At 38.0% G+C, this 15366-nt stretch overlaps 2 protein-coding genes across 4 annotated transcripts in view; both read right to left on the bottom strand.

Annotated features, from left to right (window-relative positions):
- Positions 1 to 167: 167 nt before the first annotated feature.
- On the bottom strand, positions 168 to 9131 carry LOC127860221 (uncharacterized). The gene is made up of 10 exons (XM_052398147.1): positions 8756 to 9131; positions 8063 to 8257; positions 7790 to 7875; positions 7527 to 7683; positions 7075 to 7247; positions 6619 to 6730; positions 5982 to 6186; positions 5539 to 5632; positions 4488 to 5058; positions 168 to 451 (listed from the first exon to the last, which is right to left on the bottom strand). The coding sequence occupies exons 1-10, from the start codon at positions 8844 to 8846 to the stop codon at positions 300 to 302; spliced, it is 1836 nt and encodes a 611-aa protein (XP_052254107.1). The 5' UTR covers positions 8847 to 9131; the 3' UTR covers positions 168 to 299.
- A 3595-nt stretch (positions 9132 to 12726) lies between these two features.
- The window catches only part of LOC127860220 (uncharacterized), a 47366-nt gene continuing 44726 nt past the window's right edge, over positions 12727 to 15366 (bottom strand). For all 3 annotated transcript variants that reach the window (XM_052398146.1, XM_052398141.1, XM_052398145.1), the window contains one exon: positions 12727 to 13008. In XM_052398146.1, coding sequence (XP_052254106.1) covers positions 12857 to 13008 — 152 coding nt within the window. In that variant the 3' untranslated portion in view covers positions 12727 to 12856. The remainder of the gene's footprint in view (positions 13009 to 15366) is intronic.

The raw sequence follows: 15366 nt of genomic DNA, 5'->3' as shown, positions 1-15366 counted from the left end.
TCATGTTAAACACCTCGTGTTTTAGTTTAAACCTATATATTTTAGCTCGATTGCATCGAAAGCCTAAGGCTTATATGAACGATCTCGAGTCCGTTTCCTGGTTTTTCGAAACAATGCATTTGTCTTTAAGCCGAACAAAACTTACATCAAATGTAAAATATCGTATATGCAATACTTCAACTTGTTTATTAAAAAACACACCAGGCAGGCTATAACATCTTATCACAAGTTAAATTAAAATCACAGGCAGTCTAAAATATCCACTCGTAAAACGTTAGCGTTTTTCTCGTATGGATGGATCACGTCCAGACGAGATTTCGCTGGATGCGCTCTCGTTCCCGCCTTTCTTCATCGTCCCTTCTGCCGCCTTGTTCTTGCGGTGCCACGGACCTGGTATTCTTCGACATTGCTTTCTTAAACAAGCATGCCATGGTCGCAAGTGCCGTCACCCCTGAAATGCATTAACACTGTTTTATTTGAATTTTGAATGAGACACCTAACTTTGCGTGAACATCATTTTTGTGATTTTCTACAACAACCTTGATTTTCATGGTCTGACTGTATTTAAGTTGAATTCTGTCAGTTTAGTACGATAAACACTTTTCCTCGACTTTTTCATGATTGTTATAGTACTTTTAATTCGTTTTCATGTGAACATGGACACGGTCTCATTTTTTAAGTATTTTCAAGCTACACCAATTTAACATCCAGTTTTGTAAAAAAAATTATTTAAATTATGCAATTGTATATGCAAGTGTTTATTTTACTTGTATATTTGGTCAAAATTAATTAACAATATCATGAAAACTGCTCATAATGTATTGTTTAAAAAAAAACTGCAATTTGTTCCAATATTGATATCTTATGCCATTTTCACATATGGTCTTTTTCTATTCCCCCCCCCCCCCCCCCCCCCCGATAATTGAATGGAGATACTCAAGAAGAAATGTTTGGTTTACAAAACGCTTAACTGTTATAATTGAATTTGTGAGCACACAAGTAATTACCAATGTCTCTCCGTGCACTGTCTTTCAGACAGATTCCGAACCTTTTTCCGCTATTTTTGAAGAAAAAAACCCATATACATTCATCGCAGAGGTTACAAACAAAGCTGACCGATTTATATATAATATTTGAGCCATGGAAATCGGGGTTTAATTAATGTATGTAAAGTGTCGTCCCTGATTCTATTTCGTCATATCACTTCCAGTCTTAAATGAGATTGTGCGGCGCATGCGCAGATCAGTGTGCCGACGTCGTTTTGCAAGAGTATCAGGCGTGAATAAACTAAGAAGAATTATCATCGATTTCGCGGATTTACGTGTTGTTTTAGAAAAAAATTTACTCTTAAATACTCCTGTCGGGAGTTTTTCTTCTTTAGGAAAATTACATCGAGACCAATCCATCGGATTCGGTCAGTAACCGCAGTTTTTCGACATTGCTTTAGTTCGCCACGTGAGAAATATTAAAGCAAGATGGCGGACGAAGGCCGTGAAATAAACTCCTTTTAAGGAGAAAGTTAAATTTTCTGAGAAGTAAAAAGGGCCATTGAAACCAGTGCCGGGGACGCTTGACACTTCTTAAGGTGAGGAGTCGGCTAACGTTGAAATGTTGGCGATTTTGACAAACATGCAAAGCTCATTAATAAAACAAAGTGAAAAAATGACCGACTTGGGAGCGCGGCTTGAAAAAGTGGAATTGCAATCGCAAAACTACGACTCTTATGAGGATGGCAACGGTTATTACGGCAAAGAAGGTGAGTGTTTCGAGCCGGATTATGCAGAGGAAGTCCAGCCTGTCGGGCATGGTTCTGAAACTCAGAAAGACACTCGAAAGCGAACGGCTGACGAATCAAACCACAGCAGGTTTGAGTCGATGGCAAAAAGTTTCGGTTGACGGAGACAGTTGATGAGGATATCGCTCAGACATTAGCTGACAATATCAATGATCTCTCCCATAATGAGATTGACGAGGTTCGGTACGAGGAACTGATAAAAGATGAGAAAATTGCAAGGCCAGAATTGTGAAGGACTTTCAGTAGTTAAGCCTAATAGGCTTATTTGGGATGCCATCTCACACAACGCCAGGTTGACAGACAAAAAACTAAAAAGCATCGAAACATCAGTGATTAAGACAGCTACCATTTAAGCTAAAACAGTGAATGGAATGGCGTCTCTAGAACAGGGGTCTTAAAAGATGAACCCCCTTGTTGACCAATGCAACAATACCTTAGCCCTCTTGGGACACACCAACCAACAGAGAAAACTAACAACGAGAGACCTCCTCAGGCCAGAACTGCGTAGCGACTATGCTCATCTGTGCAACCACTCTTTGCCATTCTCTTTGATCCGAGCTGTTCGGTGACGATGTAGAAAAACGAGCAAAATAGATCAAAGATTGTAACAAAATCTGTTATCGTGTTCAGAGAGGGGGTTTTGGAGGTGGTTTCATGAGAACATGTTTCCGTACGCGGTCACGGGCAAGTCCTCGTGGTAACATGAGGGGACGTGGTTCCTATGCATCACATGGACCTAATCAGACGTTCTTGAGCCCGCCAAAAAAACGTGATGACGAATTTTGAAGTCGGAAAGCTAAATATTTTGTAGATAAATGGCGCAAGCTCACTAGCAATTCCTTTATATATGTTTGGAAACTTTCTTGTGGTCATGCGCAATTTTAAAATACAAACAATGAATATTGCAGTCAAATACAATTTAACACTCGTGATTCATAGATCATTGACACTAAAATTCAGATACTGGTGGATCTTGAGGGTAATTGTAAAGGCTGAGTATGAGCCAGGACAATTCGTTTCACGAATTTTTATCAGACTAAAGAAGAACGGTGAGCATAGAATGATTTTAAATTTGAAAAACAAAATGAGTTTATCCCTTATCACCGTTTCAAAAGGGATGCTTTCGAGAAAGCCTTGAATTTAATCACAAAAGACACATACATGGGATCTATTGATTTTTGCCATGCATGCTACTTTTTTGGTATTGCTCCAGAACAGCAGAAATACTTTAGATTTGTTTGGAAAGGTCATTTTTTTTCAATTCACAGACTGTCCCAACGGGGCTAGCATGCTTGCCAAGATTATTTACAAAGTTACTCAAGCCGGTATTCGCAGTCAATAGTGGATTTATTGATGATAGTATTTTTGTGGGGATACATACCAGCTCTGCTGTGCAAACATTTCTAATACAGAATACCTCGTGTCGAGAGTTGGGTTTGTCATAAATCTAAAATAATCTGTTACAATTCCAACCAAAAGGCTTCTTTTCTTGGGCAATATCATAGACTCTAAGCAAATGAATGTGATTTTGCCCCAAAATAAAATTGATCAAATAGTTTCGGAATGTACGCAGTTGTATGATGCAAAGCAAGCAAAAAATAGGAAGCTAGCACATGTAATAGGCTTGTTGGTGTCGGCATTTTTTATCCTCCAGATAGGAGGCTGTGTGTATACACTGTTATGAAAGAGTATCTGAGCCGAACTAAGAAAATCAGACCATCCACAAACAAGAAACTAGGGCTTAAATGCTGCCCCCCCCCCCACACACACACGCACATATTCGGTAAGGGTTTTAGAACGGCAAGTTGTACACTAAGTCGTTAGGTTTATAGAATCACGACTTGCTTATGGATTATAATGACCAAATTTCTTTAAAGACTGATCTGCGCATACACCGCACAATCTCATTTAAGCCCTCCATTGAGTCTATGACTCATAGAATAACATTCAGACATCGACTTAATCAAGGTTAGTCTCGTTTAATTATTAAATTAGCCTCTCCTGCGAATAAAGGACAACACTTCGGCCTAAATTGGATTTTTGTTATAAAAAGACTTCCATTAAACAAAAAAATACAATACAAGCGGAAAGTGTTGTCCCTCATACATGTAAGCTGTTGTGTACTAAGTTGCCTTATTTGAAGTTTTGCAACACATTGTTTGATTCGCTATATTTGGCTTTTAAAGAATGATTTCCAAATTAGTAATAAGCACCGTGTATGAGGCATAGAATCTGTTTAATTATCAGCAATGCTTCATGTTTTCTACACAAGACCCGTAATTGATCCTTACTTAATGGTCAAAAAGAAATATAAAGAAGTGAAACTCCAGCTGCTGGAGCAGTATTGAATAAATAACAATACCGCTACCAGCCTCTAATCTAAAATAAAAACCGTTACTGAGTCGCGTTTTGGAAAAAAAATGCTTTATGCATGTAAGGCGAATTAGGGTTATCCGCTTGTATGGTATTTTTTGTTTAAAGGAAGTCTCTTATCAAGGAAAATTTAGTTTCGTCCATGATTAGCGTGTGCCAACTGAATAGGCTTATCTGGGATTACAATTTACGCTTATTAGTTAAATCCAGTTTTCCCAGAACGAGGCTCTACAGATTTAAGCTACTGCCAAAAAGACACGTCAGCTTCACAGCAAGTTGCAAGTCTGGAAAATATGTTTTCCCTCAGCTCAACACGCACCTATTGCTGCTCCGACACCCATTCCCGCGCCGATTGACACTGCCGTGAGACCGTTGTTGGAATCCAAAGATTTTGATTCGTTGTTGGTGGCTGCTGCGGTCTGCGTAGTACCCGAGGTAGGAGTTCCTGACGGGGCTTGAGGAGCACCAGATTGTGTCGAGCCTGACGCTAACTGCGTTCCTGTCGCCGACTGTGTTCCTGACGCAGATTGCGTTCCTGACGTACCCACTGGGCCAGCCAACGTGTTTATAGCAGTTGATGCTCCTGACGAATATTGTGTACCTCCCGCATTTGGCGTTCCTGCAGGGGCTTGTGCTGCGCCAGTCTGTGACGCGCTGGAGACTGATTGTGTGCCACTCGATGATTTAGTGGTGCCTGTGGCGGATAGTGTACCTCCTGCTGTGGAAGCTGTTGATGCCCCGGGGCCTCCGCTTGCTGTCGTTTTTGTGGATGCTGTTGATTGCGATGACAACGTTGACAGGGCAGCTGTCGAGACATTAGAAGATGTCGAGGATGATAAAGGAGTTGTAGTTGTAGACATTGGTGTGGTTGTTGATTGGGTCGTTGTTGTCTGCAATAAAAAGTACCACAAATGTAATTATATATTATATGTACACATGTTTGATCCTTTTAAAAATGCGTCGTTTGTCGGAGTACGTAAAGCAAAAAATATATATTATATGTACACATTTTCGATCCATTTAACATGAGGTTCTATTCAGAAAATGGAAACCATTGAAACAGTTTAAATATATCGCCGAATAACAAAACTGACCCAGCGTGTTTAAGCAGTATGAGTTCATATGGGTACAAATATGTGAGTCTCGTGAGAAAATTTGGCTAAATGCATGTTCGTAAAGTGTCGTCCCAGATTAGCAAGTGCAGTCCACTCAGGCTAATCAGGGACGGAAGTTTCCGCAAAAAATGGATTTTCGTTGTGCATAGACTTTCTGTACAGGTTAAAATTCTTAAAAGCGGGAAGTGTACAGTCGAGTCGTCAACGTGCAACGAATTTGTCATACATTGTTTTTTTGATTCTGTTTGTACTTACACGTTCTGTTACTGTAAATCTGCGGATGTCAAACTGTCCTGACTGGAGCGATGTTGAACCCGGCACAAAAGGCTTGGCATTGATTGTCACCGTGCTGCAAACATTCTTTTTCGATTGCTTTAGTTTGAAGGGAGGTTTTGTGGTTTCGAAGGGAGGTTTTGTGGTTTCGAGGACCAGAATAATTGAAAATCTTATTTTGTTACATGCGCAAATTTCTGATTTTTATTTTCGAATTCAGCTCTAGGTTTACGTGGGACATCTCTGGTAATTACAGGTACTTGTGTATTTAAACAGATATACACCATCAAAATCTCACTTTGTGTAAAATATAACACACAATATCAAGTTATAATTACACACAATTTATGGTACAATTATAGCTGCAAGTTTATTTGTGTTAAATTTTAGACGTATGAAGATCATGTTAAGATACATTTACTTACGTTGTTACACCGCCTTTCGGTCCGCCAAGTATGGTGAAAGTTCCGGTCTCGTTCATTCCAGCCTTTATATTATACGAGTGAATGTTCGGATCCAGAGCGAAATGCTGGTCATCCTCAATTCTCACGTCGATATCCTGATCAACGGCACCAGCGTTCTGTACCGTGAATGGAATATCTAACGTCTCGTTGGCCCACAATGTCACACCTGACGATTATATGGAATGTCGAGCGAAATGATGCTCATAATAATTAAGATCCGTATTAAAATGTGTTGATTTTGATATTTATCTATTTAAAGTGTCCAGATGATTCTACTGTTTAGCTTATGCAGCAAAGCTTGTGTTTGAGACCATAAGCCTTTGAAAGGTTGGGTGTCCATGTATTGCGATTTGTTGAAATAAATTACTCACTAGAGTAATCGAGTGTGTATATCCGTGTTATGCATAAACAAAGGTCAACGGAATAAATAAACACAAATTGTATTAGTTTACATATGTTCTATGCCAGTTGTAATATGCAGTACTAGTTAGTATATTAATATATGTGTTGTCTCCAAAATCATAAGGCTTGTAATAATTATTGTTTACGCAAAACATGAAACATTATTCGTATTGAATGCCTTGTTGAAATATTTTACCTGTGAGCGGTGGTATGAACAACCGTAAGGTCACAGGTGTAATGAGGTTTGGGTCTAGTCTTCGAAATTGATGGTTTGATAAGTCTTTTCCTTGTATTGCAACCATAAACGGCTGAAATTATATAAATGTATCAACTTTTTTTGTGTATACATATTAAATGTCATGCAATTTAAGAAAAGCGCGGTTTCATAAAAGCAAACAAGAATATACGCGTATACATTTAAACGGAAAACATGTTGATCCGCTATTATAAAGAATTAAATTATTTTATTTTACGTTTTAAACATTTTTATCCTTTAATTTATAGTTCTATGAGCAAGATTGAGGTGTTAACACGCAAGTTCCTATGTACGTTTGATGAGTATTAAGTTTATACTTGTTTTTGTTCGCGTAAGGGATACCATATAATTCTTTACTCATCTAGCAACTTGATTTTCTATGGCTTTGATAATTACCTCATGGGGAATGGTAATATTAGTGAAGTAAATGGATCCTCTTCCTCCGCCAACTTTTTGCAAATATCCACGGCCATTATTAGTTCCATTCTCTCTAATTTCTAGCATAACTGATAACACCTTGAACACTTTTGCGTATTCAGGTACCTCAACAATTATTTTGTACGTTGTCCCTGAAAAAAGTTTCTCGATCTAGATCGTACTTTAAATTTCCTGTACATATGCTCATTATAATTACTATGTTCCAATATGTCAACACAGTATCATATTACTTATAATTAATTGGACATGGACAAATGCGTTTTTCCATTTGGTTTTAAGTCATTAATAAATATCTTTTTAGCTAATCATACATAACTTATCTAAAAGACAAACTATTTAAAAACCTTTACATTCATGGCCATTAGTTCTTTTAAAATATTGCATTATCATGCGCGAAAAAATCATCTCACCGGAGATGGGTCTTCCCTTGATTTCATATTCCCCGACACCTCCCGGTCCAGGCTCTACAAACTTGTGTGTGAAATCCACCGGACTAATAGCCTGAATGGTGACATCCCATGTGTAGCTATCCATTTTCACAATGTGCCAAATACCGTAATCGGATGCCTATGTACAAACGAATCGTATGAAGTAAATGATTGCCCAACCATACACAATTTCGGCTTGTTTACATTATTTAATTCAGGTAATGAATACTGGTATGATCTTTTACCTGTGTGATGTTGATTTCTAGAAGAGTTACTACCGATCCATTGGGCGCAGAGCCTATAGTTGTGGGCCTAACAGGGGATGGTTTATCTGAAAAACAATTTTTTTTTATATTTTCGTTTATCTCAAAACTAGTTGGCAAAAAAATTCCGATTTTTCTACACTTAAACATGATCACATTACGACAACGCATACAATAGTGTTTTTGAGAATATGTTCGCATGATGTATACAATCTGTACAATCTTTGAAGAAAGCACATGTTTTTCCTGCATTACTTGATGGCATCTGTGCTATGACAAAAGGCTTTGCCTTCTCCGCTTGTACACGAACGATCATCTGCGACATGGTATCATCAACAAATATCGTGAAATTAGACGAGGCAGAGGCGTTGTATGAAAGTCGCATTATATTCACTCGATTAGATTGCAAGCTGTGGTTGAAGTTTACGGATTGCCGTCGGTTTCGTCCGCCTGCGTGGAGTAAAAGAGTTTATTATGCATAACAACAGTGGCATCAATGTGTTACGATGGGTCTATCTAGGAGAAATGGGCATGACACAATATCGTTCGATGATGAAAGTTCGCTGTCGCTTTCTGGCATATATCTTACAGTTGAGCAAGCGAATATATTTTTGCACGATTTATTGCAATAACATTTTCATAAGATTAATGTACTGTGTTTCTGATGTATCCGCAATATATGTTCGAAGAAATTAAGCCCGGTTAAAATGTCATTAACGTTACTTAAGATGTAAGCTTTTGACCGCATTCAGATGTATATAGCGAAACTGTAGCATAGGTTGCTACAATTTGTGGGATGTATTTATGTATGATTAATAAGCATTTAAAAGAGAACAGTGCACACAAGCAGTCAATCAGTTTAGATGATGTAAACCTATGGTGTTTTTTTCCGCTTTCCGCCGATAATATCGTAAAATTATTTATTATCAACTGCCGCAGATTACTTACGTGAAATAAGCTCCTGCGTTAGCCCCGGGGTCGAAAAACAGCAGATCCCTACCCCTAAAACAAGGAGGGTAAATTTGAGTCGAGAATCCATCCTTCAAAGGGGATTGCACTAATATTCCGTTAAGGGTTGATCTCTCAGTAGAATTGTAACAACAAACAACTGCTTTACAATATACTAAATTGGTTTTATAGTTTATTTAATACTAAGTTATTCTTAAAGAAGAAATTGTCGATATCCACACTATTACATTGTGCCTTTTGTCTTAAATTAAAAATCCGTGTATCTGTTGTTCGGTTACTATTTGAAATGAAAGCCTTGTGGAGATTGCGTTTCGGGTAAAAGTCACGTGATCGTCGTTCATAGGCCAACTTGTGTTCGCGTACATCATGCCAATCTTTAAGCGACTGAAGGTACCGAGTGGTTGTGTGCGACAGCGGTACCACCAGAGGCTTTTACAAGAGTTATAAATTGTCTTAACATGGTTTGGATTATACGATTTCATATTCGGGTAATGGCGTTAAATGATACACGCATTATACAAGCGATAAGCGGCTTGAGTAGGACACTTAAGGCGTTTGACAACTTTCGCATTAAAATGGATGGTTGTACGAACAAGGGACACCTAAACAGTAGACAACACGACCGCGTGTTTGCAACCCAAAAATTGATTACATTCGCTTACAATTGAAGATGTCATATTAAATATCAGTTATGAAGCATTAGTTTGTGCACACATCACCCGAGTTCGAAAAAAATAAACCCAACAAATGTGCCAAATATTGTCAAAGCGAAGGATAGAGGAGTCGGCGTCTCAGAATTTTTCAACTACAGAGGCAACATTTTTCCAATGTTCATGTAACTAAGTTAGAATATTTTCACATTTATTTCTCGTCCCAGTAAATACTGGATCACATGGGGTAGAAAACCAAGTTATTTCATCAAGTTCAAGAAAAAGCTTGTGAACACTAGCAGTCTTTTTTGTCCACTCGTTGTGATCTGGCTCAGAACATTAGTTGTAAAATCTGCTGCACTGATTTAAGTAAAAAATATATTGATTGCATCAGACCTACAATCTTAAAGTAACGATCACGCTAAAATAATATCGAATATTTCGTAAAATGAAGTTAACCAATACAAAAATCAATGTTCCTTTTAGGAAAATTTCTGATAACAGTGATTTAACGAGATACAAAATGCTCGATTTTATTTTTTTGTGTCACAAATAATTCCACGTCTATTTCCCCTGAAATATCCGAACATTTACGAGCGAACGCGAGATTGGATTCGGTCAGCGTCGGATAGCTTCGAAAGCAGATTTCTGTTATAGCTTGTATAAATTATGCAAATGAACGCAACCCGAATGAATCCGATCCTGACTCGACATCATCCACAAAACGAAAGTAGATGACATCGTGGAATGCTTCTTAGATGCGTAAAAGTTGCAGAATGTTTGTATTTTAACGTTTTTACACCAATGTCATTTGTTTTTAGGATCTTCCTATTGTAAATAACCATCGTATGGTAATGTTTGTTGTTGAAATCTTTTATATAGCACATTACAGTACGTATGTAGTATTGGTGAGCGTGATAGTGACTTTAAGTAATACTTTCAAAACAAATGTAATGACCGCCTCAACAGAACTTAGGTGTTGTTGCATGGATTGTAATAACCGGTATTTGTAATCCTAAATTACTATATTATATTATATAATGTTATATTAACCTAATTAAAGCTCACATAAACGTTCCTTCACATCACTGGTGAACAACCTTGGCTTGGGTCTCTTGTTCATAGCAAGAACAATTACAGAAGCACGAAATAATTAACCAACTGATCAGCAAATTATGAGCATACGAAAAGGGCACTGAAAGCTTCAGGTGAGAAAGGTTCTGTGAATACGACCGTTGGATTTACTATGTTAACTTGGCTGTTCTGTTAGTGTAATGGTTGGTTAACACACTTCTCATCTGGCGACCCGGGTTCAATGCCTAGGCCAGGAAGCATTTGAGATTGTTTTGTGGTTACCATAGTGGACTGGTGCGATTTCTTCCAGATAATTTGGTGCCTCCCACTCACAATCCTAGACCCTACCGGAATTAAAAATGTCAAGAACTACTGAATAGCTAGAAATTGCAGCAGTAATTAAAAAAAATCGTCCAAAACATTTGGGGGTCAAGTGACACACTATGGTCCTCGTATAATGCATCCTCAGACGCAGAACGACCTCAGAAACTTCGAAGTACGAATAACTATCTGTTCCATTCAGTTCCTTGATTCATGTTTTATTATGTGTATATGACATGACCATTTCATTTACTTCATTACCTGTGTTGTAGGTATTGGTGTTACTTAAGTGCGATTGTTGATTTGTGTCTCTAGTTTTATATGTAGAATCAATAATCAAAGTACTGGCAGTTCTGGTGTGACGATACTTTTGAAGAGGATTGATATAAAAGCATCTATTTAAGTTTATCTACATCACCACAATTGTGTATGTAGGTACGAACATTTGGGGTATGAAAAAAATAGGTACGAAATTTTTGGGTACAAAAATTATGCCCAAAAAAAATTGGGTACGAACAAAGATTTGGTTACGAAATAAAGTTGGGTAGGAAAAAAAATTGGGTACGAAAAAAAATGGATACGAGAAAAATATGGGTACGAAAACAAATTGGGTACGAAAAATGTAGGGTACGAAAACAAAAAGGGGTACGGGGAGGTAGTACCCGTGGGGAACTTGATCCATTCAGCGAAACTGGGAGGCGGGTTACATTCTCGATCAAATATAACAAAAATATCTTTAAAAAGATATTCGACGTGTAGTTTCTGTACCACTTATCTTAAAAACGTTCTGTTACAGTAAAACGTTTGTGGGTTATAACATTACGTTTCAGCATATAAATTCAAAACTTGACATGCTCTTTAATTACACCATGCTCTTTAATTACACATGTATATCATACGTAACTTTCGTTGTTTCCTTTGCTAAGTTAATGATGCTATGTGTACGGACCTGAGTCCACATGCCATTGTGCATGAACATATAATTTTTCTCTATTGATTATTGTTTTTTCTCTAATTCAATAAGCTAAGGCATGTTTGTTCGTTAAGTACGGCAATACTGTCATGATGATTCCCGAAAGTAGGTATGAGCACATAGTCGTAAGAGCACTTGAATACGTGAGTTCGCCCATGAGGTCAACTAAATCTCCGCGATATGACCTAATAAATGTTTAAAACAGTAAAAAATATCCAACAAACGAATGAATTATCAAACATAGTATGTGCACTGATGTGGCTCTGTAATTTCTGTTTGAAAAGTTTATTAAATATGCAAAATGAGATTTCGCGTATAAGAGCGAGTTTCACAGATGTCAATCGGCTAGTATGCTGTTTATATACCATAGTCGCTACAGCGTTTACAAATGGCAGGTTCGAAATAATTCGTTTTCTTTACACTCATGATCGCGTTGAAAGTTAATTATACGCGTTTTAATTCGCAATTTATTTACTGAATCACGACAGATGTCAAATACAATACAGAAAATGCATAGTTGTTTCATTGATATATAAACATATAATAGATTGAATATAACTGATTTAAAATTAACGTTTTCAAACTATTATTAAATCTGTTCCCAGAATATGCTGTCCTATTTATAGCTGAGCTTCCTATACCTTTATCAATGATAATCAGCGAGGTATGCCGATTAGAAAAATCGAGCTATCTCAATCGGACTGGCTCGGTCGTTTACATAGGTCGCCATTGTGAAGAAGTGTTCATGGTATGATACCTTAGACGAGCTGCTTCGCAGCATCGTCAAAAAGTATGATGCATCACATGTTGTAGCATCATTTGACTTTGCTACACGTCGGTTTACATTCATGATTAACAAACACCTTGTTTTCGTTACAATTCCTGTGTCTTGAACCCAAACAAAACTCAAATCAAATGTATAATATCGCCTATGCAAAACTTCATCTTTTATTAAAAGATAAGCAGGCTATAACATCTTATCACAAGTTAAATTAAAATCACAGACAGTTTAAATTAAAATCACTCGTAAAACGTAAGCGTTTTTCTTGTTTCGCGGATTGATCACGTCCAGGCGAGATTACGCTGGATACGCTCTCGTTCCCGCCTTTCTTCATCGTCCCTTCTGCCGCCTTGTTCTTGGGGGGCAACGGACTTGGTATTCTTCGACATCGCCTTCTTAAACAAGCATGCCATGGCCACAAGTGCCGTCACCCCTGAAATGCATTTATATTGTTTTATTTGAATTTGGAAAGAGACACCAAACATGGCGTGAAATTCGTTTTGGTGATTTTTTTTAAACATAACTGTTATTTATTTTTTAATCGTGTTCATGTATACATGGACACGGTTTCATTTTTGACAATTTTCAAGCACATCCAATTTAACATCCAGTTTTGTAGAAAAATCTATTTAAATTATGCAATTGTATATGCAAGTGTTTATTTTACTTGTATATTTGGTCGAAATTAATTAACAAAATCGGGAAAACTGCTCATAATGTTGGAAAAAAACAACAGCAATTTATTCCAAGATTAATGTCTTATTCCAACTTTACATATGGTATATTTCTAATATTCCCCCGCTGATTGAATGGGGATACTTAAGAAGAAATGTTTGGTTTCCAAAACGCTTATCTGTTATTATGTAATTTATGTGCACACAAGTAATTACCAATGTCTCTCCGTGCACTGTTTTCAGACAGATTCCGAACCTTTTTCCCGCTAATTTTGAAGAACCCACCCCAACATTCATTCATCACAGAGGTTACAAACAAAGCTGACCGATATATATATATAATATTTGAGCCATGGAAAACGGGCTTTAATGAATGTGTGTAAAGTGTCGTCCCTGATTCTATTTTATCATATCCCTTCCAGTCTTAAATGAGATTGTGCGGCGCATGCGCAGATCAGTGTGCTCACGTCGTTTTGCAGGAGTATAAGGCGTGAATAAACTAAGAAGGATTATCATCGATTTCGAGGATTTACGTGTTATTTGACAAAAATTTTACTCTAAAATATTCCTGTCGGGAGTTTTTCTCCTTTATTATATCGAGACCAATCTATCGGATTCGGTCAGTAAACGCAGTTTTTCGACAGTGGTTTAGTTCGCCACGTGAAAAATATTAAAGCAAGATGGCGGACGGCAAGATTACCGTGAAACAAACTCCGGGTAAGGAGAAAGTTAATGTTTCTGAGAAGAAAAATGGGCCATTGAAACCAGTTCCGGAGACGCTCGACACTTCTCAAGGTCAGGTGTCGGCTTATCAGGAGTCGGCTAACGTTGAAATGTTGGCGATTTAAAAAAACATGCAAGACGGAATAATAAAACAAAGTAAAAAAATGACCGACTAGGGAGCGCGGCTCGAAAAAGTCGAATCGCAATCGCAAAACTACGACTCTTATGAGGATGGCTACGGTTATTAGGGCGAAGAAGGTGAGTGTTTCGAGCCGGATTATTCAGAGGAAGTCCAGCCTGTCGGGCTTGGTTCTGGAACTCAGACAAACACTCGAAAGCGACCGGATGACGAATCAAACCACAGCAGGTTTGAGTCGATGGCAAAAAAGTTTCGGTCGACGGAGACAGTTGATGAGGATATCGATCAGACATTAGCTGACACTATCAATGATCTCTTCCATAATGGGATCGACAAGGGTCGGTACGAGGAACTGATAACAATTAAGAAACTTGCAAGGACATGAAATTGTGAAGGACTTTCAGTAGTTAAGACTTATAGGCTTATTTTGGATGCCATCTCACACAACGCCAGGTTGACAGACAAAAAACTACATAGGATCAAAACATCAGTGATTAAGGCAGCTATTTTAATTTTAGCTAACACAGTGAATGAAATGGCGTCTCTAGAACAGGGGTCCTCAAAGATGAACCCCCTTGTTGACCAATGCAACAATGCCTTAGCCCTCTTGGGGCACACCAACCGACAGATAAATCTTACAAGGAGAGACCTCCTCAGGCCAGAACTGCGTAGCGACTATGTTCATCTGTGCAACCACTCTTTGCCATTCATGTCCGAGCCGTTCGGTGAGGATGTTTGAAAACAAGCAAAAGAGATCGAAGATTGTAACACAATCTTTAATCATGTCCAGAGAGGGGGTTATGGAGGTGGTTTTAGGAGACCAGGTTTCCATACGCGGTCACGGGCAAGTGCACGGGGTTACATGAGGGGACGTGATTCCTATGTATCACATGGATCTTATCAGACGTTCTCAAGCCCGCCCAAAACTTGATGAGACGGGGGCAGTCTCGCCCTCCACGTCAGTAACAGATACAATTTAACACTCGTGATTCATAGAACATTGACACTGAAATTCAAAAACTGATGGATCTTGGGGTAATTGTAAAGGCTGAGTATGAGCCAGGACAAGTCGTTTCACCAATTTTTATCAGACCAAAACATAACGGCGAGCATAGAATGATTTTAAATTTGAAAAAAAGAAATGAGTTTATCCCTTATCACCATTTCAAAATAGAAACTTTCGAGAAAGCCTTGAATTTAATCACAAAAGACACATACATGGGATCTATTGACTTTCGCCATGCATACTTCTCTA

This window comes from Dreissena polymorpha, chromosome 15 (genome assembly GCF_020536995.1).
Source record: "Dreissena polymorpha isolate Duluth1 chromosome 15, UMN_Dpol_1.0, whole genome shotgun sequence".
NCBI classification, from domain to species: domain Eukaryota; kingdom Metazoa; phylum Mollusca; class Bivalvia; order Myida; family Dreissenidae; genus Dreissena; species Dreissena polymorpha.
This window is presented reverse-complemented; position numbering and strand designations above follow the sequence as displayed.